At 40.2% G+C, this 18,299-nt stretch overlaps 1 protein-coding gene across 1 annotated transcript in view; it reads left to right on the top strand.

The window, feature by feature from the left end:
• The window catches only part of GTF2F2 (general transcription factor IIF subunit 2), a 135,384-nt gene extending 117,352 nt beyond the window's left edge, over positions 1–18,032 (top strand). Inside the window, exons 7-8 of the mRNA XM_002712960.6 lie at positions 6,217–6,360; positions 16,468–18,032. Of these exons, the coding sequence (XP_002713006.1) occupies positions 6,217–6,360; positions 16,468–16,587 (264 nt within the window). The 3' untranslated portion in view covers positions 16,588–18,032. The remainder of the gene's footprint in view (positions 1–6,216; positions 6,361–16,467) is intronic.
• Positions 18,033–18,299: the final 267 nt, after the last annotated feature.

Here is an 18,299-nt window from a genome sequence, read left to right on the forward strand (position 1 = left end):
GTACCTTTCTGCAGCTAAGTGGAAGTAAAGGGAACAAAGTAGTACAGGTCTTAGCTGCCTTTGCTTTTGCTTTTTCATTACTGTGCTGCTTTTGTAGCTCCCTGACTCTGTCCTCCTCTTAAGGGTTCGGACTTCTGTGTAAGTTTCTGCTCTTACCAGTTTTCATCACGGTGAGGACAAGAAACATCACACTCTCCCTAAGCTGTGAAGAGGTAGATGCTTCCCAGAGGGAAGTTTAGTAATCCATGTCAAAAGCTCTATAAAAGGATATATCCTTTGGCCCAGCAAGCTTCTGCGTAGCAATTTACGGTAATAAAACTAGTGCTCAAAAGTAGATACAATGAATGTTTCCCTCTATTGTTTAAGATAGGAAAAGATTAGGAACAAATGTCTAAAATTGAGGTGTGGGTTGAGCATTGTAAGTCATTATTTTTGGATGGTAGGCTCTCGAGTGATATTTTTCCTTTATAAAATGTCTTTGAATTGCTGGTGTTATCTCAGTGAGCGTGTGGCTGCCTGAGTTGCAGCTGAGCAGTAAGTTTCTCCTGTTGAGATGAGGAGAAGAAAGCCAGGAAAGAGGCAGCCATGGTAGGACCCTAGCACAATTGTCTTAAGATTACTACTGTTCTTTGTATCGGTGTTATGGTAACACTGGATGTGTTTGAAAGCTACAGAAATACCCCCACCCATTCTAAGGTATTCCCATAGAAAATAATCTCCAGGGGAGGGCAGAGCAGTAAAACTTTTTCAGGGACGGGCATTTAGCCCAGCAATTAAAATGCCCATGTCTAACATTGGAGTATCTGGATTAGATTCCCAGCTGTAGTTCCTGATGCCAAGACCCCAAGAGGTAGCAGTGATGTTTCGAGTAATGAGATTCCTGCCACTTCTGTGGGGGATCTGGATAGCACTCCTGGCTCCTGGCTTTGGCCCCATCCAGCCCTGGCCACTGTGGGCAGTTGGGGTGAGTCAGTGGTTAGGAACATACACTCTAATAGTTATGTCTCTCACTCCCTCTTTCTGCCTCTGAAAGAAGTATTGAGATTAATTTATTTATTTGAAAGGCAGAGTTACAGAGAAAAAGAAAGATCTTTCACCTACTGGTTTACTCCCCAAATGTCTTAGCCAAGCTGAAGCCAGGAGCCAAGAGCTTTTTCTGGGTCTCCTATTTGGGTGCAGGGGCCCAAGGATTATGGGTCACCCTCCACTGCTTTCCCAGGCACATCAGCTGGGAGCTGGATCAGAAATGGAGCAGCTGGGACTCGAACTGGAGCCCATATGGGATGCTGGTGCTGCAGGCCGCAGCTTAACCCACTGCACCACAGCACATGCCACTCAAATAAGTTTTTTAAAACATTTATTAGAAGGGAACATTGAGTTTTAAAATATTGAGAAACTTCAACATAGTTCATCAAGAATGACTTAGCTCAAGATTTTAGATAAATGTAATTCAATGTAATGTTGAAATGTTTCAAAGTTTTGCAAGGAGGAGCCATATAAACATGAAATCCAGTAATTCTTTTTAACAGTTAAGGGTCTTTGAATGCAGTTTTCAGAATAAGAATAAAGAGAAACTGCCAGAAATAGGAAGTAAAAAAATTCAGATATATTTGTAAAATTTTATCTCTACATCTGATTAGAAATAATCCTCCTTGCATTTTCCCCAGGAATTTTCACCCACCTGTGACACATAGATAAATTTACATATAAGTATATATAACAGAGAGAATATCCAAATATTCAATTTTCCTGCGCTGCCACTTTGTGGTTGGAGCTATTCTAAGCATTAAATTCAAGTTTATCTCTTAAGCTAAAAAATTATGTGGGATATGATACCTACTGTACTCATCACTCAGAAAGCATTCATTCTGTATTGGAAGCAGAGCAGCTGGGCCTGGAACCTGCACTCTGAAACAGGGTGCTGTCGCAAGCAGCAGCTTAATTTGCTGTACCGTAGTGCTTGCCTCTTTCCCCATCCTTTGAAATAGTGAAAGCAAACTTTGGAAAATCATGAGGTTATCAGAAGATTTACAAGGGGTCCCACTGGGTGAGAGGGGGAAACTATTAGATCTTGTGTTTATCTTGTTTTTTTCCCCCTACTAAAGCAAAGAAATGAACTTTAAACAAATATTTACCCATTGGCCTCATGCCCAGACTGACTTGTTGGAAGTCAGGTGACCAAATGGCCCAACCACAGACATGAGCTCTACCCTCACCCTAATGGGGTTCACTGCTCCTACTTCCCTGGCCCCTGCAAAGGTATAACAGGACCTGCTTCCCGCACACAAGCTCTCTTCTCTCTCTCTTGCTCTCTCGCCCTCTCCTTCCGGCCTGTCAGGTTTCCCCCCATCCGACAATAAACCTTCCCTTTAAATAAATAAATAAAAATAAAGATGTTTACCATATGGATTAACCCAGCACCCTTATGCAGTCCCTATACTAGTCAGTCTTTTCTGAGAAGAGTTGAAATTGTAGAACACAGAAGCGTTGATCATTGTACCCTCATGTTTTCATCATTTTAGGTTTGGTGGATTTACAGATTATACTACGTATCAGCTTATTCTCCAAAAAATGAGTATAGGGAATAAGGCAGATAAATGTGAACAGGAAGTAGAAAACTGATTCCTCTCTGCAAAAATGATCTTTTCATCATTCTGTCAAACAGAAGAATGATGTGATCAGACCTGATAAGAACTTGGCTCTTGCAGAAAGGAAATTATTAATATCATTTTAAATACAGCTTGTCATTTCTGGTTTTAATGATGAATCAATTGTCTGTCATAGAAACCAAACAACTCTATAGATACTTAAAAAGGGTCTAGTGTGGGGACTCGTTTACGCATGAGTGATGAACGCGAAATGGAAGGACTAGCGTGCAACAGGCACAAGAAACTTGGTTATCAGAGATCAGGAGGCTGCCACGGTGGGAGGTGCTCCTGCTAATCCGCAAAAGGAAAACTCTCTTCTTTCTGCTTTCCCTCTGCTCTCAGGGCTGGACATTAGTTAGCAGTGGAATCTTAGAAGTGCATCCTGCAGGCCCCTTGCTGTCACCTCCACAGTGGCTGCCGCTGAAGGCTAGTTACAAATAACTGGCACAGTAACCCTGACCTTTGTGGTTAGTATACCTTAAGTCGTATTAGCCTTGACCTTTGTGGTTAGTATACCTTAAGTTGTATTAGCCATTGCTGGTTCAAAGCTGTCTCAGTGTGCAGTACATTTAAAAACGAAGCATCCAGAAGACAAAGTTAATTCACTTTGGTTGTTTTGGGTTATGATCAGAGATTGACAGAGAATTAGCTAAGCTTACTTAGAGAACGACTGTTTGAATAGAATTATTACATAGAATCTTGAGGTAAATCTCCAGCAACTAGAAAGAAAAGTTGTTTATATAGATAAGTTATATGTGTGAATTTTGAATTTTTCTGATTAAAGTGGGTCCTGCAGGACCTGATCAGAAAGGCTTTTCAGCAATGCTTGTGTATTGTTGTGTGGAATAAATGTGTACTACACATATGGCATTGTCCATTTGAATTTGCATACCAAGGACTGACCGATTCGAAAGAATTTATTTCTTCCCAAGGGAGAATGACACACTAAGCATAAATATAAGCATTGGTTGAGGGGGTGGGGGAGAAATCTTTCATAACAATTTAAAATGCAAAACCCTGATTTTCAAGGCTGACATATATCAAAAGTTAAAATAAAAGCCTTCACAGAGACTGCCTTGACAAAACGATCAAAGTATTTCTGCAAACAACAATCTAGAAATGTACAGACATCTGAATTATAAGATTTTAATTGGTAGTGGGTGGCATTTATAATGTTAATCAGTGATTAAGGTTTCAGTAGTGACAGTTGAACAACTCAGTACAACATGCACAATAGATTTCCATCATTTGGTTGCATTTTAGTCTTGAATAATTTATTTTCTATTGTGGAAGTAAAGCTAATGTGTATGATGGATTTGGGGGGATTATAAAAATTAGTATCTGAAAACCAAATTTAAAGTGCTTTTTGAATTGACATTTATTTTTGTGCAGTTGGTTATATAGTGATCTGTGGTCACTGATGGTAGATTGAAAATCAGTGATGGAAGTAAACATATAATAGCTTTTCTAGCCCAATAACTATCTTACTAATATTTTGTATTGGTTACATCATTTTAAGTATCTGACTGCTTTGAGTATCATTTCCTTACAATGCCTGTGTACCAGTAAGAAAATAGTTGAGAGATCAAAACCAGTCTGTCCTAAACTACTTCATATCATAGTTTATATGTACAATTAATTTTATTTATAGTGGCAAGTTGTGAGTATGATATTAAGATTACCATTTGGGGCAGGTATTTGGCCTGAAGGTTATGATACCAGTTGGAAAATTGGCTTTCCATAGCAAAAGTACCTGGGTGCAATATCTGGCTCCAGCTCCTGACTCCAGCTGCCTGATACCACTGCCTGGGAGGCAGTGGTAATGGCTCAAGCAGTTGAAATCCTGCCTCCCACATGGGAGACCTGGATTGAGTTTCCCAGCTCCTGGCTTTGACCTGAGCTAAGCCTGTTGCAGGCATTTGGGGAGTGAAACCGTAGATGGGAGCCCTCTGTGTCTCTCTTTGTGTCTCTCAAATAAATAATCATAGTTTTAAAAAGACATGTTATCTTTGTCAAAATCACATTGAAAGAAAAGATTACAAGTTACATACCACTTAGTTTACAAAAGAAAAGTTACCTCAGGGAAATTAGTTTTGTCATAAGTATAAAATCAGGTGTTAAAAATTTAATAACTATGGAAATAATTTAAGTCATATTTTATACTTATGTATTCATTAGAACTACTTATCTGATACCACAGAGAATTTGAATTATAAGCCTATCGTAGCCCTTGTCACAAAAGATTTAACTAATGCTGTATTATAAAAATTTTGTTTTAAGAGTCTTTTCTGTAGGTTATCTCATAGTAAAGATGTTAAAGTGTTGTTCTGTTTTAATATAGGATTAAATTTCTAGAACTTAAGTTTCTCCAAGGAATATTGTTTCCTTTTTTTCTTAAAGATTTATTTATTTTTTGAAAGGCAGAGTTAGAGATACACACACACACACACACACACATACACACACATATCAATCTTCCGTCTACTGCTTCACTCCCCAAATGGCTACAATGGCCAAAGCTGGGCCAGGCTGAAGCCAGGAATCTGGAACTCCATCCAGGTTACCCACGTGGGTGTCAGGGTCCAAGCACCTGGGCCATCTTCTGCTGGTTTCCCAGGCATATTAGCAAAGAGCTGGATTGGAAGTGGAGCAGCTGGAACTTGAACCCACGCAGTATATGTGTGTGTGTGTGTGTGTATCTATGTATGATGGATTTGGGGGGATTATAAAAATTAGTATCTGAAAACCAAATTTAAAGTGCTTTTTGAATTGACATTTATTTTTGTGCAGTTGGTTATATAGTGATCTGTGGTCACTGATGGTAGATTGAAAATCAGTGATGGAAGTAAACATATAATAGCTATACACACACACACACAAGTGCTTTATACTGCTGAATTTAGAGGCCACAGGAAGCTTCAAGGTAAAAATGGGATTTCAGAAAAGGGTCTTGTGTCTGAGTGCTGAGTATATATTTATCCCTTGAGGTTGTTAGCTTAAATTTTTTATTTATTTTTGAAGAGACAAATTTAAGGAAGCTGAGTGGGGTCAAGATGAGTACCGTGGGTCACTGCCCCTTCCTTTCCTTACTGTCAGTACTTCCTGAATTTTTCACTCCCCAAAGAACCTGTCCCATGACCGACCTGCCCTTAAGAATCTCACATTTGAGAGATGTTACCAACCAGACTTCATCCATGGATGAAGTATTTTTATTGTATTTGGTTAATCAAAAAATAAAAAAACTGCAATTGAGAGTTTCTGATCACCACGAACTGACCAGTTAGTCACACTGAGTTGATACAGTCTTGGCAAAGCAAACTTCCCATGGGGGGAAATAGATGCATTACAAAAAGCTTTAAGAAATAAAGAAAATAGTGTACAGATCAGCATTATTATTGCTGCAGAGCCTTGAAGGCTTGGGGAACCCTTGGAGCAACAAGGGCCCCTGGTTGTGCTGCCTGCCTGCAAACTTCAATTCTAATAGTGGTTAGAGAGCTGAGAAGAGAATGCTTGTGTTTCAGAGTGAGCCCTGAAGTGATGCCTTTTTTCCTTTACTTTTTGCGTGTAGATTGAATATGAAAGGAAAAAGAAAGAAGATGGGAAACGAGCTCGAGCTGATAAGCAGCAAGTTTTAGACATGCTGTTTTCAGCGTTTGAGAAGCACCAATACTACAACCTGAAGGACCTGGTGGACATCACAAAACAACCTGTGGTATGTACATGTTTGGGTTCATTCTCTGAGTGTGTCCTCCGGTAACTTGTTGTTAGCAGAAAGAAATGCATCTGACAAACATGATTAAGTTCCCATTCACCACTGCAAGTGACAACGTTCAGAAAACTTGTCTCATATGCAGCCTTTTTGTGGTAGCATGAGCTCCACTATTTTAGATTTCAAGCACATTTAATTTCAACAATTCCATATGAAGAAAAGGAACTATCTTCCTTTCACTTGTCCTTGACATTAAGCCTAACGTGTTTATTATGCATCAAGCTTTCATTTTTTACTAGGAAATTCATTTAAATTTCAAAAGATCTAAATACTTTTTTTAAAAAAATAATAAGAAGAAAGTGCTCCTGCTACAGTATTATAACTCGTCTTAATGACTTCACTCCCTTTGGCATCAAAGCCTCACAAAACAGCATTTCAAGCTAGATAAAAAATTTGAAATAGAATAATTCATTAGCTGAGCTGTGTTTTTTCTGATTTTAATGAAGTTTGTTGTTGGGTGTGTGGGCATGCATGTGTATAAACATATCTACATGGAAAGGCCATTCCAGAAACTCTGAAAGCACACAACACATTCTTATGGAATAAAGCACAAAAAAATTAGGAAAGGAGAAATGAGCATTTGTAGAGGGACAGGCAGATGATATAAGGATAAACAGTTTCTTTGTCTTAATGGGATGCAAAATCTGTTCATTTTTGCACTGAAAGAAAAAGGATTCCTTGAATGTCTCTGTTTTGTCTCTAATTTTTATATGGTGGCATTTGGTGAATCTCTTACAGTAGAGCTGCTTAGCTCATGCTCATGGCTGGACTTCAGAGAATCAGTTAACTTTCTGAATATGGGGAAAAATGTGTGGATTTAGCAGGGAGCAAATTGATGTCTGTGTTAGATTCTCATGGAGGACCACTGGACTGAAAACTGAACTGTCTTATAATGGTTCCGTTGTTTAGAGGCTCTGTTGCCTTAGCAAGTAGAAGATTCTTGGGCAGAACTGCATGTTCTCTGTAAATATTGTGGTGCCCCACAGCATAAATAGTAGAAATACTGTAAATATGGAATGAATTGCTTTGAAAAAAGAAAATGCTCAGACTCCAAGGACCAGCAGATTTTCTTCAGTTGGATTTTGACAAGCCTTGTGTCTTTTATGGTGGGGTTCAGGATCAAAGTGCCAGTATCGAGAAAGTACAGAATGCCTTCGCTAGGCTAGGGCTAGAGTTACCAAGTCCTGAAGGAAGGGCAGGATGGTGGGCATGGTTTTCAGTCCTGATGTTTTCCTGCCCGGGATCTGGGGAAATCACTCGCATTCCTGAAATTAGGGAGTTGGACCAGACAATTTATGTGATCCCTTTCAGCTCTAAATCTTTGATTCTCCCCCTCTCCTGTTTCATCTCCCTACTCCCTACTTCCTTCTTACATTTTAACTGAGTTGACAAAACCCATTGACATAGAAAGAAAATGACCAAAGCCTAGCTCTTTTTCTGAGTAGGTAACTGTTGCCTTGGAAAGGTTCACAGGACCCAAGTGCGTCTGTACTACTGGTCATCAGTATCTCCCTGCTAATTTCATTTTAGTCTGAGCAATACCAAGAGACATGAAGGAGGCCGTTCTAGTATGAAGAGCAATGATCCAGAAAAGGGGACTTCCTGGTAAATGGGACGAACACTGCATTTAGAGTAATGATATCTCAGTTCGAATCCCAACCCTACAGTTTGGCCAAATAGCACTGGACAAAGTACTCAAATATGTTCAAAATGTTATTTATATATTTAATTCACTTAACAGGTGGTGTTCTTGACATAACATTTGCTGATATGTTCAAATTATACATTTATCATATAAAATTACAGAAATATAGTACCTGTTTATCAGACCCTTGTGATAATTAATGTTGGTGGAAGATACTTTGTCAGCTACAAAGTACTTTACTAGTATTTATTGGTGATAGTGTTAGATGTTTAAGCCCCGTGGATAAGGGAAGAAGGGAAGTCTGCCAGTTCTGTAGTGTGTGCATTTAGTGGCCTACTCATGCAGTAGTGTTTCATTTTCTGATGGTACCCAGTGCCCCTTTTGATAAGTTTCTAACCATGAAGCTATCACTTTAACACATCTTTGTTACTAGCCATACAAATGCCATCTGCTTTCTGACCTTTGTAATGTCATTTTTGACATTTTGAGTGAATGGAAATATTCTCTTGATTTTTTTTTTAGCTTTTATTTAATGAATATAAATTTCCAAAGTACAGCTTATGGATTACAATGGCTTCCCCCTCATAACGTCCCTCCCACCCGCAACCCTCCCCTCTCCCACTCCCTCTCCCCTTCCATTCACATCAAGATTCATTTTCGATTCTCTTTATCTACAGAAGATCAGTTTAGCATACATTAAGTAAAGATTTCAACAGTTTGCTCCCACACAGAAACATAAAGTGAAAAATAATAGATGATTTTTTAAATGATGATGAAATCAGATCAGACCTATTGTCATGTTTAATCCCAGTGAGAGTCAAGTTGGGAATTGATAATTTCTTCTTCTTCTTCTTCTTCTTTTTTTTTTTTTAACAGAAGATCAGTTTAGTATACATTAAGTAAAGCTTTCAACAGTTTGCACCCCCATAGAAACACAAAGTGAAATATCTCTTGATTTTTCATTTGCTTTCTATATTACTTCTTACCACAGATCTCCATTCCTACAACAAACAAATTGATTAGAGGTGCTGTCCTTAGGGCCTATCCTTTCCTCTGTATTTGCCAGTATGTGACTTGCATAAGCAACCAGAAAGCATTAAACTTACTGATCAAGGACAAATGAGCCAATTTGAAAAGGCTAAGCCTTGATAACTGCTGTGGTATCTGTTTAAAGGGGTATTTTATAAGGCTTAACTTTCGGCTTTGTTTCCCCTCTAAAATGAAAGATCAGAGGAAGCCTATTAATTCTCCTTTTTACTCTTTGATCTTTAACCTTGAATGTGCTGTATCTAATCTTTCTTCACATTTTGTTATATCTGGAAAACCAAATATGAAGCATACGCTGCATTTCCTTTGAAAGGACAAACCATTCAAACTTTGTCTAATTGCTCCCATGGAAACACCAAACTACCAAGACTACTCTGAGCCCTGACACACTGTTCTCTCACGTGGCTCCCATGGACCAGTTTACTGTAACCATACATTTCTATTAAAAGTGTCGTTGAAAATCAGCTCTGATTATAACTGAGCCTCCTACTTTCCTTGTGCTCTCTCCAGTGTCAGGTCAGGATTCAGGAAAATTTAGCTTTAATTATTGATGATCCTTTCTAGATCAGTGGTCCCCCATCATGTCAGTACAGTGTATCATCTTTAAATTCAGAATGTGTAATTGAACAATTCTTAGGCTTTTTATGTAGAGTAGGTTCACATCAGCAGGGAAAACTAGGCACAATTTGGTGTTCATATTTTAAGTTCCCCAGCTTGAAATAATTCCCAATAATGCTTATTTGCAAGGTAGGCTTTCAATAAATAAAACGGTTACACTGCTATATCAGCAATAATAAGTGGTATTAATCTAATTTCAGTTTGTTTCCAGAGAGGCCTAAGTAAAGACTTGAAGCAGAATTTGGAATCAGTAAAATACAGGAACACTGCTCTTATAAAGAATAAAATAGCTAGGGAATTTGAGATACTGAGCATTCCTTCTATTAAAAAATAGAAAGTTAAAGATATATTCTGTTGTTGACTTGGGTAGCTGGGAAGTTCAGGAATGTACCTAGCTTTAGCACTGGCTGGATCTAGCTACTAATACCTTTTAGTTAGAACTGCCCTTCCCATCTGTACACATCTTGGCTTATCTTCTCGTCTTTTTTGTTTGTTGTCTTTAATTTAGTCAGGTTCTTGCCATGTGGTAGCCAAAGTGGCCCCCTGAAACACCTCACTAGAAACTCCTCAGAAAACAGAGAATGTCTGGATTATCCTAGTAAAAGCCCCAGAAGGATTTTCAGTGACCGGAAGGGGCTGTGCGGCCATTCCTGAGCCAAGGAGGGGGGTATGAGTGCTGCTGCTTTATGAGAATACTCTGTGCTCACGTGAGCTTGCTTTCCCAATTAATTCCTTTCTCCCTCTGTAAAAAAAAGAAATCTATCATTTTGTTCATATATTCTCTTTCAGTTCTTCCTGTGACTGCAAAATTATAGTTTGATTGGTACTACTAAAAAGATGACCAGTTTCCCCAAGAGCATATTAATTAATGACAGCCCTTTTTGAGACTTTTGTTTCAAAAAATAATTATTTGATAACTTCTGAAGCAGAGCCTTAATTAAAAGTTTTAGAATATGAACTGTCTTACTAAAATAAATTATTAACCGTGTTGAATGTAAGTGGGTAAAATTGCAGCATATTTATGAAATTTTAATACTTTCTTTTAAATAAGAGATTCTAATAACTAATCTATTAGAAAAACATTTTCCCTTTATCTTTTTTTTAAAAAAAGATTTATTTACTTATTTAAAAGGCAGAGTTACAGATAGGCAGAGGCGGGGGGGGGGGTCTTCCATCCGCTGGTTCACACCCCAGTTGGCTGCAATGGCCAGAGCTGTGCTGATCTGAAGCCAGGAGCCAGAAGCTTTTTCAGGGTCTCCCACACGGGTGCCGGGGCCCAAGGATTTGGGCCATTTTCTGCTGCTTTCCTAGGCCACAGCAGAGAGCTGGATCGCAAGTGGAGCAGCTGGGACTTGAACTGTTGCCCATATGGGATGCTGGCACTGTAGGCGATGGCTTTACTGGCTACACCACAGCGCCGGCCCCACCCTTAACCTTTTTAAGTGGTTTGTTTCAACCCTTTTCTTTTTTCATCTTTACTTTTTTCAGATTGAGGTAAAATTTGTGGTGACTTTAGTAATATAACCTATTGAGTCAAGATTTTCCTTAAGTTATTATATAGATAAGAGCACTACCTGAGACAGGTATCCAGTAAACGAAACTAGGTATTTATTTACAGATAAGATTTGTATATTTACTTAATTTTCAATCAAGTAATAGGCCACAGAACTTATATTTAATCTGAAAATGCCATTACCAATAAAATCTCCTTTCCTTTGATTTTTTAAAAAATGTATTTATTTATTTGAAAGACAGAGTTATGGGGGTGGGGAGAGAGAGAGCCAGAACCGAAGCCAAGAGCCCGCAGCTTCTTCCAGGTCTCCTACGTGGGTGCAGGGGCCCAAGGACTTGGGCCATCTTTTACTGCTTTCCCAGGCCATAGCAGAGAGCTGGATTGGAAGTAGAGCACCCAGGACTCGAACTGGTGCCCACATGGGATGCCAGCACTGCAGGCAGCAGCTTTACCCACTATGCCACAGCTTCAGCTCTCTGCGTTATTTTCAAAATAAGGTTTATTCATCATTTAAGAGAGAGCACTAGCCCCACAAATTAATCTTTTTTTTTAAGGGAAAGGGTTTATTGGTGGGGGAACCCCAACAGACCAGAGGAAAGGGACAAAGAAGGAAAAGAGAGAAAGCAAGAGAGACAGGGAGGGAGAGAGCCATGTGTTCAGGAACAGGTCCTCATAAAACTTTGCCAGGGGGCGGGCAGGGAAGTAGGAGCAGCGAATCCCATTAGGATATGGGTGGAGCTGACACCTGTGGTTGGGTCATGTGGTCATGTGGCTTCCAGTAATGGTGGCAGGGGCTAGAGCCTAGAATGGCGTCCAAGGTGTAGATTGCTCCATAGATAAGACTACACCATTTTACTAACATTCCCCCCTTTTGTTTTTTATAAAGTAACAGTTGTATGGGATTACATTAGCTTCAAAAGTCCAGGAGGGGTAGAGGGCCGATGATCTGTCTTTAGAGCTACTTCCTGCTGACATGGGGTGATGAGGTATTCTCTGCTGGCATGGGATGATATCTCAAGCCGCTCCCACCAATTAATTTTTTTAATCCTGGTAGAATCTTTTAAAATGTCCCCTTAGTTGGCTTCCCCCCACCCAAAAACTTTTTTATTTAAGGAATACAAACTTCATGCTTTTCATAAATACAACTTTATGAATATAATGATTCTCCCCACTGTACCCACCCTCCCACTTACACTCCCACCCCTCTTCCTCCTCTCCTATTCTCATTCTTATTTTTTTACTAATATCTATTTTCAGTTAACTTTATACACATAGATTAACTCTGCTAAGTAAAGAGTTCAACAAATTGTATGAAAAAAAAAAAAAAAACTGTTCCTCAACAGTCAAGACAAAGGGCTGTTCAAAGTCATTGCTTATCAGAGTGTTAATTTCACTTCTATAGATTATGTTTTAGGTGCTCCGTTATCACAGATCAGGGAGAACATAGGGCATTTCTCCTTTTGGGACTGGCTTATTTCATTAAGTATGGTATTTTCCAGTTTCATCCATTTTGTTGCAAATGACAGAATTTCTTTTTTTTTAAAGCTGTGTAGTGTTCCATGATGTATATATCCCATAATTTCTTTACCCAGTCTTCACCTGATGGACATTTGGGTTGATTTCATTTCTTAGCTATTGTGAATTGAGCTGCAATAAACATGGGGTTACAGATAACTCTTTCATATGCTGACTTCATTTCCCTTGGGTGAATTCCCACGGGTGGGATGGCTGGGTCATATGGTAGGTCTACATTCAGATTTCCCCTCAGTTGGCTTTGTCTCCAGCAACATTGTAGCACTGTAATGCAGAATTTAGTGATAAATGGAATTCACATTCAGGTAATACAGTTTAATCAGTAAGTTCTTCATCTAACTGGGTCAATACCTGGGTTCCAAAAAGAAAAAGAACTAGATTTTACATAGTCTGTTCCTGGAGACCTAAGTGATCTCCCCTCACACCCATCTCCCAATCCATCTGAGCTGCCTTGTCATTCTTAAGCATACCCTGTTTCCTCTGTATTGGTATGTTGAAGCTCCACGATAATGCAGAGGGAAGAAAGAACCATATGAATAAAGGATTATGATATTATAGGGTAAAAGTCATATCATTACAGCATGTACAGTGAGAAATATAAATCTAAAGGGTTGTGTTGCTGAACCAGCCAAGGTTGCCTGGTTTTGCTGCTACCTGGGGACAATTTCAGCCTCAAGGATACAATTTTTCCAAAAGGGCTATGTTCTTTTACCCTTTAATCATTAGGTAAGCCAGTTGAGGCCAAAGCTGGTTCCTGAATTTATCCTTTTATTGTGATGTGCACAAAGGCAGAATACACAAAAATAAAGCAAAAGGAAAATATTGAAGAGGTTGGCAGAAATAGGTAAAAGGAAATTACTCAAGCATGGAATGCTGGGAACAAAGTAAACTCCATGCATCCGTGGAGGCAATTTTCCAAATAGCACGGGAAGACTCACCCCCCTCCCCCGAGGTAATGCGCAGTGGTCCCAGATGCTGTCACGCTGTCAAGTCATCAGCCACAAAGTAAGGGGGTTTTGACTCCAGCAGAGCCTCCAATGTCCAGTTCCCTGTCAGAGTGAATGCTTGCATGGAATGGAGTCACAGTGAGCTGAAGACCCTAGTATTTATTACCCCAGAAAGTGTGTGATCTTAACTTCCAGTTGTCAGCCTTGGAGAAAAAAGTACAGTTATCAGTGTAGCTGTCAGTCAGCCAGGGTGAAGTAGCAGGCCTCGTTGCTGTCAGCCAGCTGCTTGGCCAGTGACAGCTTGTGATATGAAGTTCAAAATGGAGTTGGTACTCTCAAGGCATGGTCGCATTAATCGTAATTAAAATACCAATAGACTTAGATTCACAAGGAGCAACACACACCACAATAGGGGCGAAGCTGTTAGGGAAATTTTCTCTGAGAAAATGACATTTGAGCCTAGTCTGAAAGCAAGGGTGGAGAACATCCAGCCCGCAGGCAGTGTGAGGCCCAGAAGGTCTTTGGGTCTGGTCCTGCCAAGGCAATCACAGGCGAGACTTGAGATTATTACTGTATCTCCTGTTGCTTTGTGCCTGCTCCCTTGCTAAGCTAATTTATTTGGTTAGGGTAACATGGAGTTAGGTTGCAGTTTGAGACATCCAAAGTGTTTGATCCCCTCTCCCCAAAATTCTGTAAGATACCATGACTAGACACTGTGAACCTGATTTTGTTATGCTACTTCACAAATGGACAGACTTGAGCTCATCCATTCTTACTGCTGCAAGGGTTAAAGGTGACATCTATTCTGAGCACTGTACTAGATTACCATATGAAGGTGAAAGACACTGAATTTGTACACTTACCTTTCTTAATGGTTTGGATTTTAACTCTTTTTAGGCCTTTCATTTTCTCTGCCTAGATTATAGCCAAGCACACCAGACTTGAGATCGAGAGCTCTTTTTCTCTTGGGCTCTCAGTATGCTCTGAGCAATTGTTCTTATTGTGTGTGACCCACTGCAGTACCTCCACAATTGTGTGATTGTGCAACAGGGTCTTAGCCAGTATTACAATAGACCATTCTGTGGAATTTTACAAAGATGTCAGTCTTGGCGCCTACACTGAGAGTCGTTTGTGCCTAACCCTACATTTTCCACTTATGAATCCTGTTCAGTTAGAAAGTGAACAGTGTCCCATTTTTAAAATGTGACTCGAAGTGGCAGATGGCAGACGTGCGTATTACCTGGGTGTCTCAAGCGCCTTTGTGCTTACTCATTCACATGGGCCCTCTAGTGAAGCAGGCTGAAGAAAGGTGTGGGAGGCCGGCAAGCTGCCTTGGGAAACCCATTGTTCATTTGGTGCAGTGCTGCCACCTGCTGCCTGGCTGCTGGAATGGGACCTGCGTAGTTCACAGTGGAGGTCGGCTGCACGGTTTCTAGGTAACAGCCTACCCCTAACTGAAGGACCTTATGGACTGTACAGCGTCACAGCAGTCCGTGTCAGGTGGCGTTCGGTTTTGTTGGTAACAAGTTTGCTCCAGCAGTATTGAGGCTTGGAGACTGGATCCACACGCCAAGGACTCACGGTCCTTACAGAGTGTCAGAGCTAGGAGGATCCTTAAAGCAGACATGGTAGAACTCGAGTGTAATTAAGTGAGTCACTGCAAATTCCTAGGCCCAACGTGGGACTGACTTCATAAGCTTGCCATTCTGAGGCAGGCAGTCTAGCATTGTATCAGAAGGACACTGCCCTAGTATTTTTTTAGGCAAGAATGTCTCAGCCATTTTTCTAATCAGTGCCTGATTTCAATTAATGAAATTAAATCTTCCATCAATGGGATGAGTCATCATTATGTAACTGTTTCTTTGCAGCGTACACACAAAATTTATTGTTGGGTTGTTTCTGTAGGGGAAAAAAATCCACTTTTCAGTTCTTTCCCAGGAAGGAGGTAGTGTGATTTATACTGGCCTTACTTTCCAGCCCTGGGCACTGGCAAGCTAAGGTGGGGTTTTTACAGTGAATATGACCAGCATTGCCGTGAACACAAGGGTACTTCAATAAGTTTGTGGAAGTGGAATTCAAAAGTAAGTTTACTTCGGTGCACAAAATTTTGAAGCCCACACACAGTTTGTAATATTCATTTTGTATGAGCTTTTTGAAGACCCCCACATATGATGATCATTTGGTGAATGTCTTGAAATTTCAGGGGGCCTAAAGTATCATAACACAGATTCTTCCCTTTGGAAGAGCCACGCACAGGAACACTGCAGCTCCCTGGATTGTAGTAGGTCTCAATACTTACTCTTCACCCTGTCTTGATCAACTTGGCCAGTGCACAAATAGTAAGCAGGAACCCCAGTGTTCCTCATTACACAGAAAACACAAGTGGCCTGGTAGCACATTGGAGAGCCCCCCTGAGAGCTGAACATTCTGGGTACCTGTCACGTGTTTGCTTCCTTGAGCTTTACTTTCCCAAAGATCTGAGTCCTTGCAGCCACTAAACTCAGGGGAGGTTGTGTTTTCTAAGTTTTCAAGTTGCTGGTGTTCCAACCCTTTCATGTAAATAATTTATGCACTTAATGTTTTGCACGGAAAGAATCAAAAGGCAGTTTTGTTTGTAGAGAAATCTTATTAATAAGCTTTCGGATCATCATTTTTATTACTCATAAATGTGCTTTGGTAGATCATGCTATTTTAAATTTGGTTTCTTTGTCATCTCATCTGTTGGGTGTTTTCGTTTTTGTTTTTAGGGCTACCTGAAGGAAATCTTGAAAGAAATTGGTATTCAGAATGTAAAAGGGATCCACAAAAACACATGGGAGCTGAAGCCAGAATACAGACACTATCAAGGAGAAGAAAAGAGTGACTAAGCGGACTCTGGGCAGGCTGGCTGGTGGAGCCCGTGCAGGGTGACACTGAGGCCGCAGCGATGATTCTGGAACACTGAGCGCCTGTGTCAGTAGCAGTAACATGGCTGGTACTTGGGTTTCTCTTGGTCAATTTTTCAAACCTCTATTTCTTATAAAGTTTCATAAATTTTTTTGAGAAGAAAGAAATTTATTTATAGACTTGTATCAAACCAGATTATCCATGACTAGGATAGGGTTGGGGATGAAAAGGATTTTTCTTTTTAAATGATTACTTTTACAATGTAAAATTAGGAATTTGTTTTCTAAATTAAGACTGTCCTTCTTCTATCTCTGAGGAACAGAAGTAATGCAGATTCGAAGAGAGGAAAGTCAGTTACTGAAACTATTAAGAAGAATAAAAAGCCAAAGTTCCATATTCCAAAATTGCTGGAGAACAACCTTTTTTTAAAAAAGGGGGGGGGGGGGGAATGACCGTGTTTCATACTCAAACACACATTAATAGAAGGAAAGCATTGAAGTTTGTAGTGAAATGTCAATTTTCATCCTTAGTTCATTGTACTCTACTGATATCGATATGAGAAATGGACAAAAACCTGCTCAGTTAAGATTTCTTGGAGCCAGCATTGTGGCATAGCAGGTAAAGCCGCCACCTGCAATGCAGGCATCACATATGGGCACCTGTTCAAGACCCAGCTGCTCCACTTCTAGTCCAACTCCCTGCTAATGGCAACCCACATAGGAGACCTGGAAGAAGCTCCTAGCTTCTGCCTGGCCCAGTGCTGGCCAATGCAGCCATCTGGGAAGTGAACCAGCTGATGAGAAGATCTGTCTCTCCTTCTCTGTTCTAAAACTTTAAAATAAATAAAGAAAATGTTCTTTTATTTGCCTTTTTTTTTGAAAGGCAGAGTGGACAGTGAGAGAGAGAGAGAGAGAGAGAGAGGTCTTCCTTTACCGTTGGTTTGCCCTCCAATGGCTGCCGTGGCCGGCGCACCGCACTGATCCAAAGCTAGGAGCCAGGTGCTTCCCTGGTCTCCCATGCGGGTGCAGGGCCCAGGCACTTGGGCCATCCTCCACTGCACTCCCGGGCCACAGCAGGGAGCTGGCCTGGAAGAGGGGCAACCGGGACAGAATCCAGCGCCCCGACCGGGACTAGAACACAGTGTGCCGGCGCCACAGGTGGAGGATTAGCCTATTGAGCTGTGGCGCCAGCCATTATTTGCTTTTTAAATAATTAAAAATTGTATCAGGCCTTGGACACAGCAGTTAAGATGCTTTTGCTCCCAGAATTCTACAGCAGGCACATATGGGACAAATGGTGTGGATACTCTAAAGGAGGGTTGTGGGGTGGGACTGAGACCAACAAAGTTAATTTCACTTTCTGGGACATAAAAATGTTTCTTTTACTCTTCTCTTTAATTTTAAATAAAAGCAATGCGTGTACATGATTAAAGTTTTCCCTCACTTAGAATCCAAAATTATACACTCAAACAAGACCAGCAAAACAACGAAAAACTTATTAGCAAACTAAGCTCAGTGAAAGACTGTTTTTATACTTGTTCATTTTGTCAGCTCTTCTGGAGCGTGCAACCAAGAAGTAGCAAATGCCAAAAATGTAAGAAAATGTTATATAATTAAAACAAAACAAGAAAATATCTGTGGAGACAAATCATTTTCTGTATTATTTACTTCCAACAGCAGAACACCAGAATTCT

Source organism: Oryctolagus cuniculus, chromosome 9 (assembly GCF_051225735.1).
Source record: "Oryctolagus cuniculus isolate XC-2025 breed Fujian yellow rabbit chromosome 9, ASM5122573v1, whole genome shotgun sequence".
In the NCBI taxonomy this organism is placed as follows: domain Eukaryota; kingdom Metazoa; phylum Chordata; class Mammalia; order Lagomorpha; family Leporidae; genus Oryctolagus; species Oryctolagus cuniculus.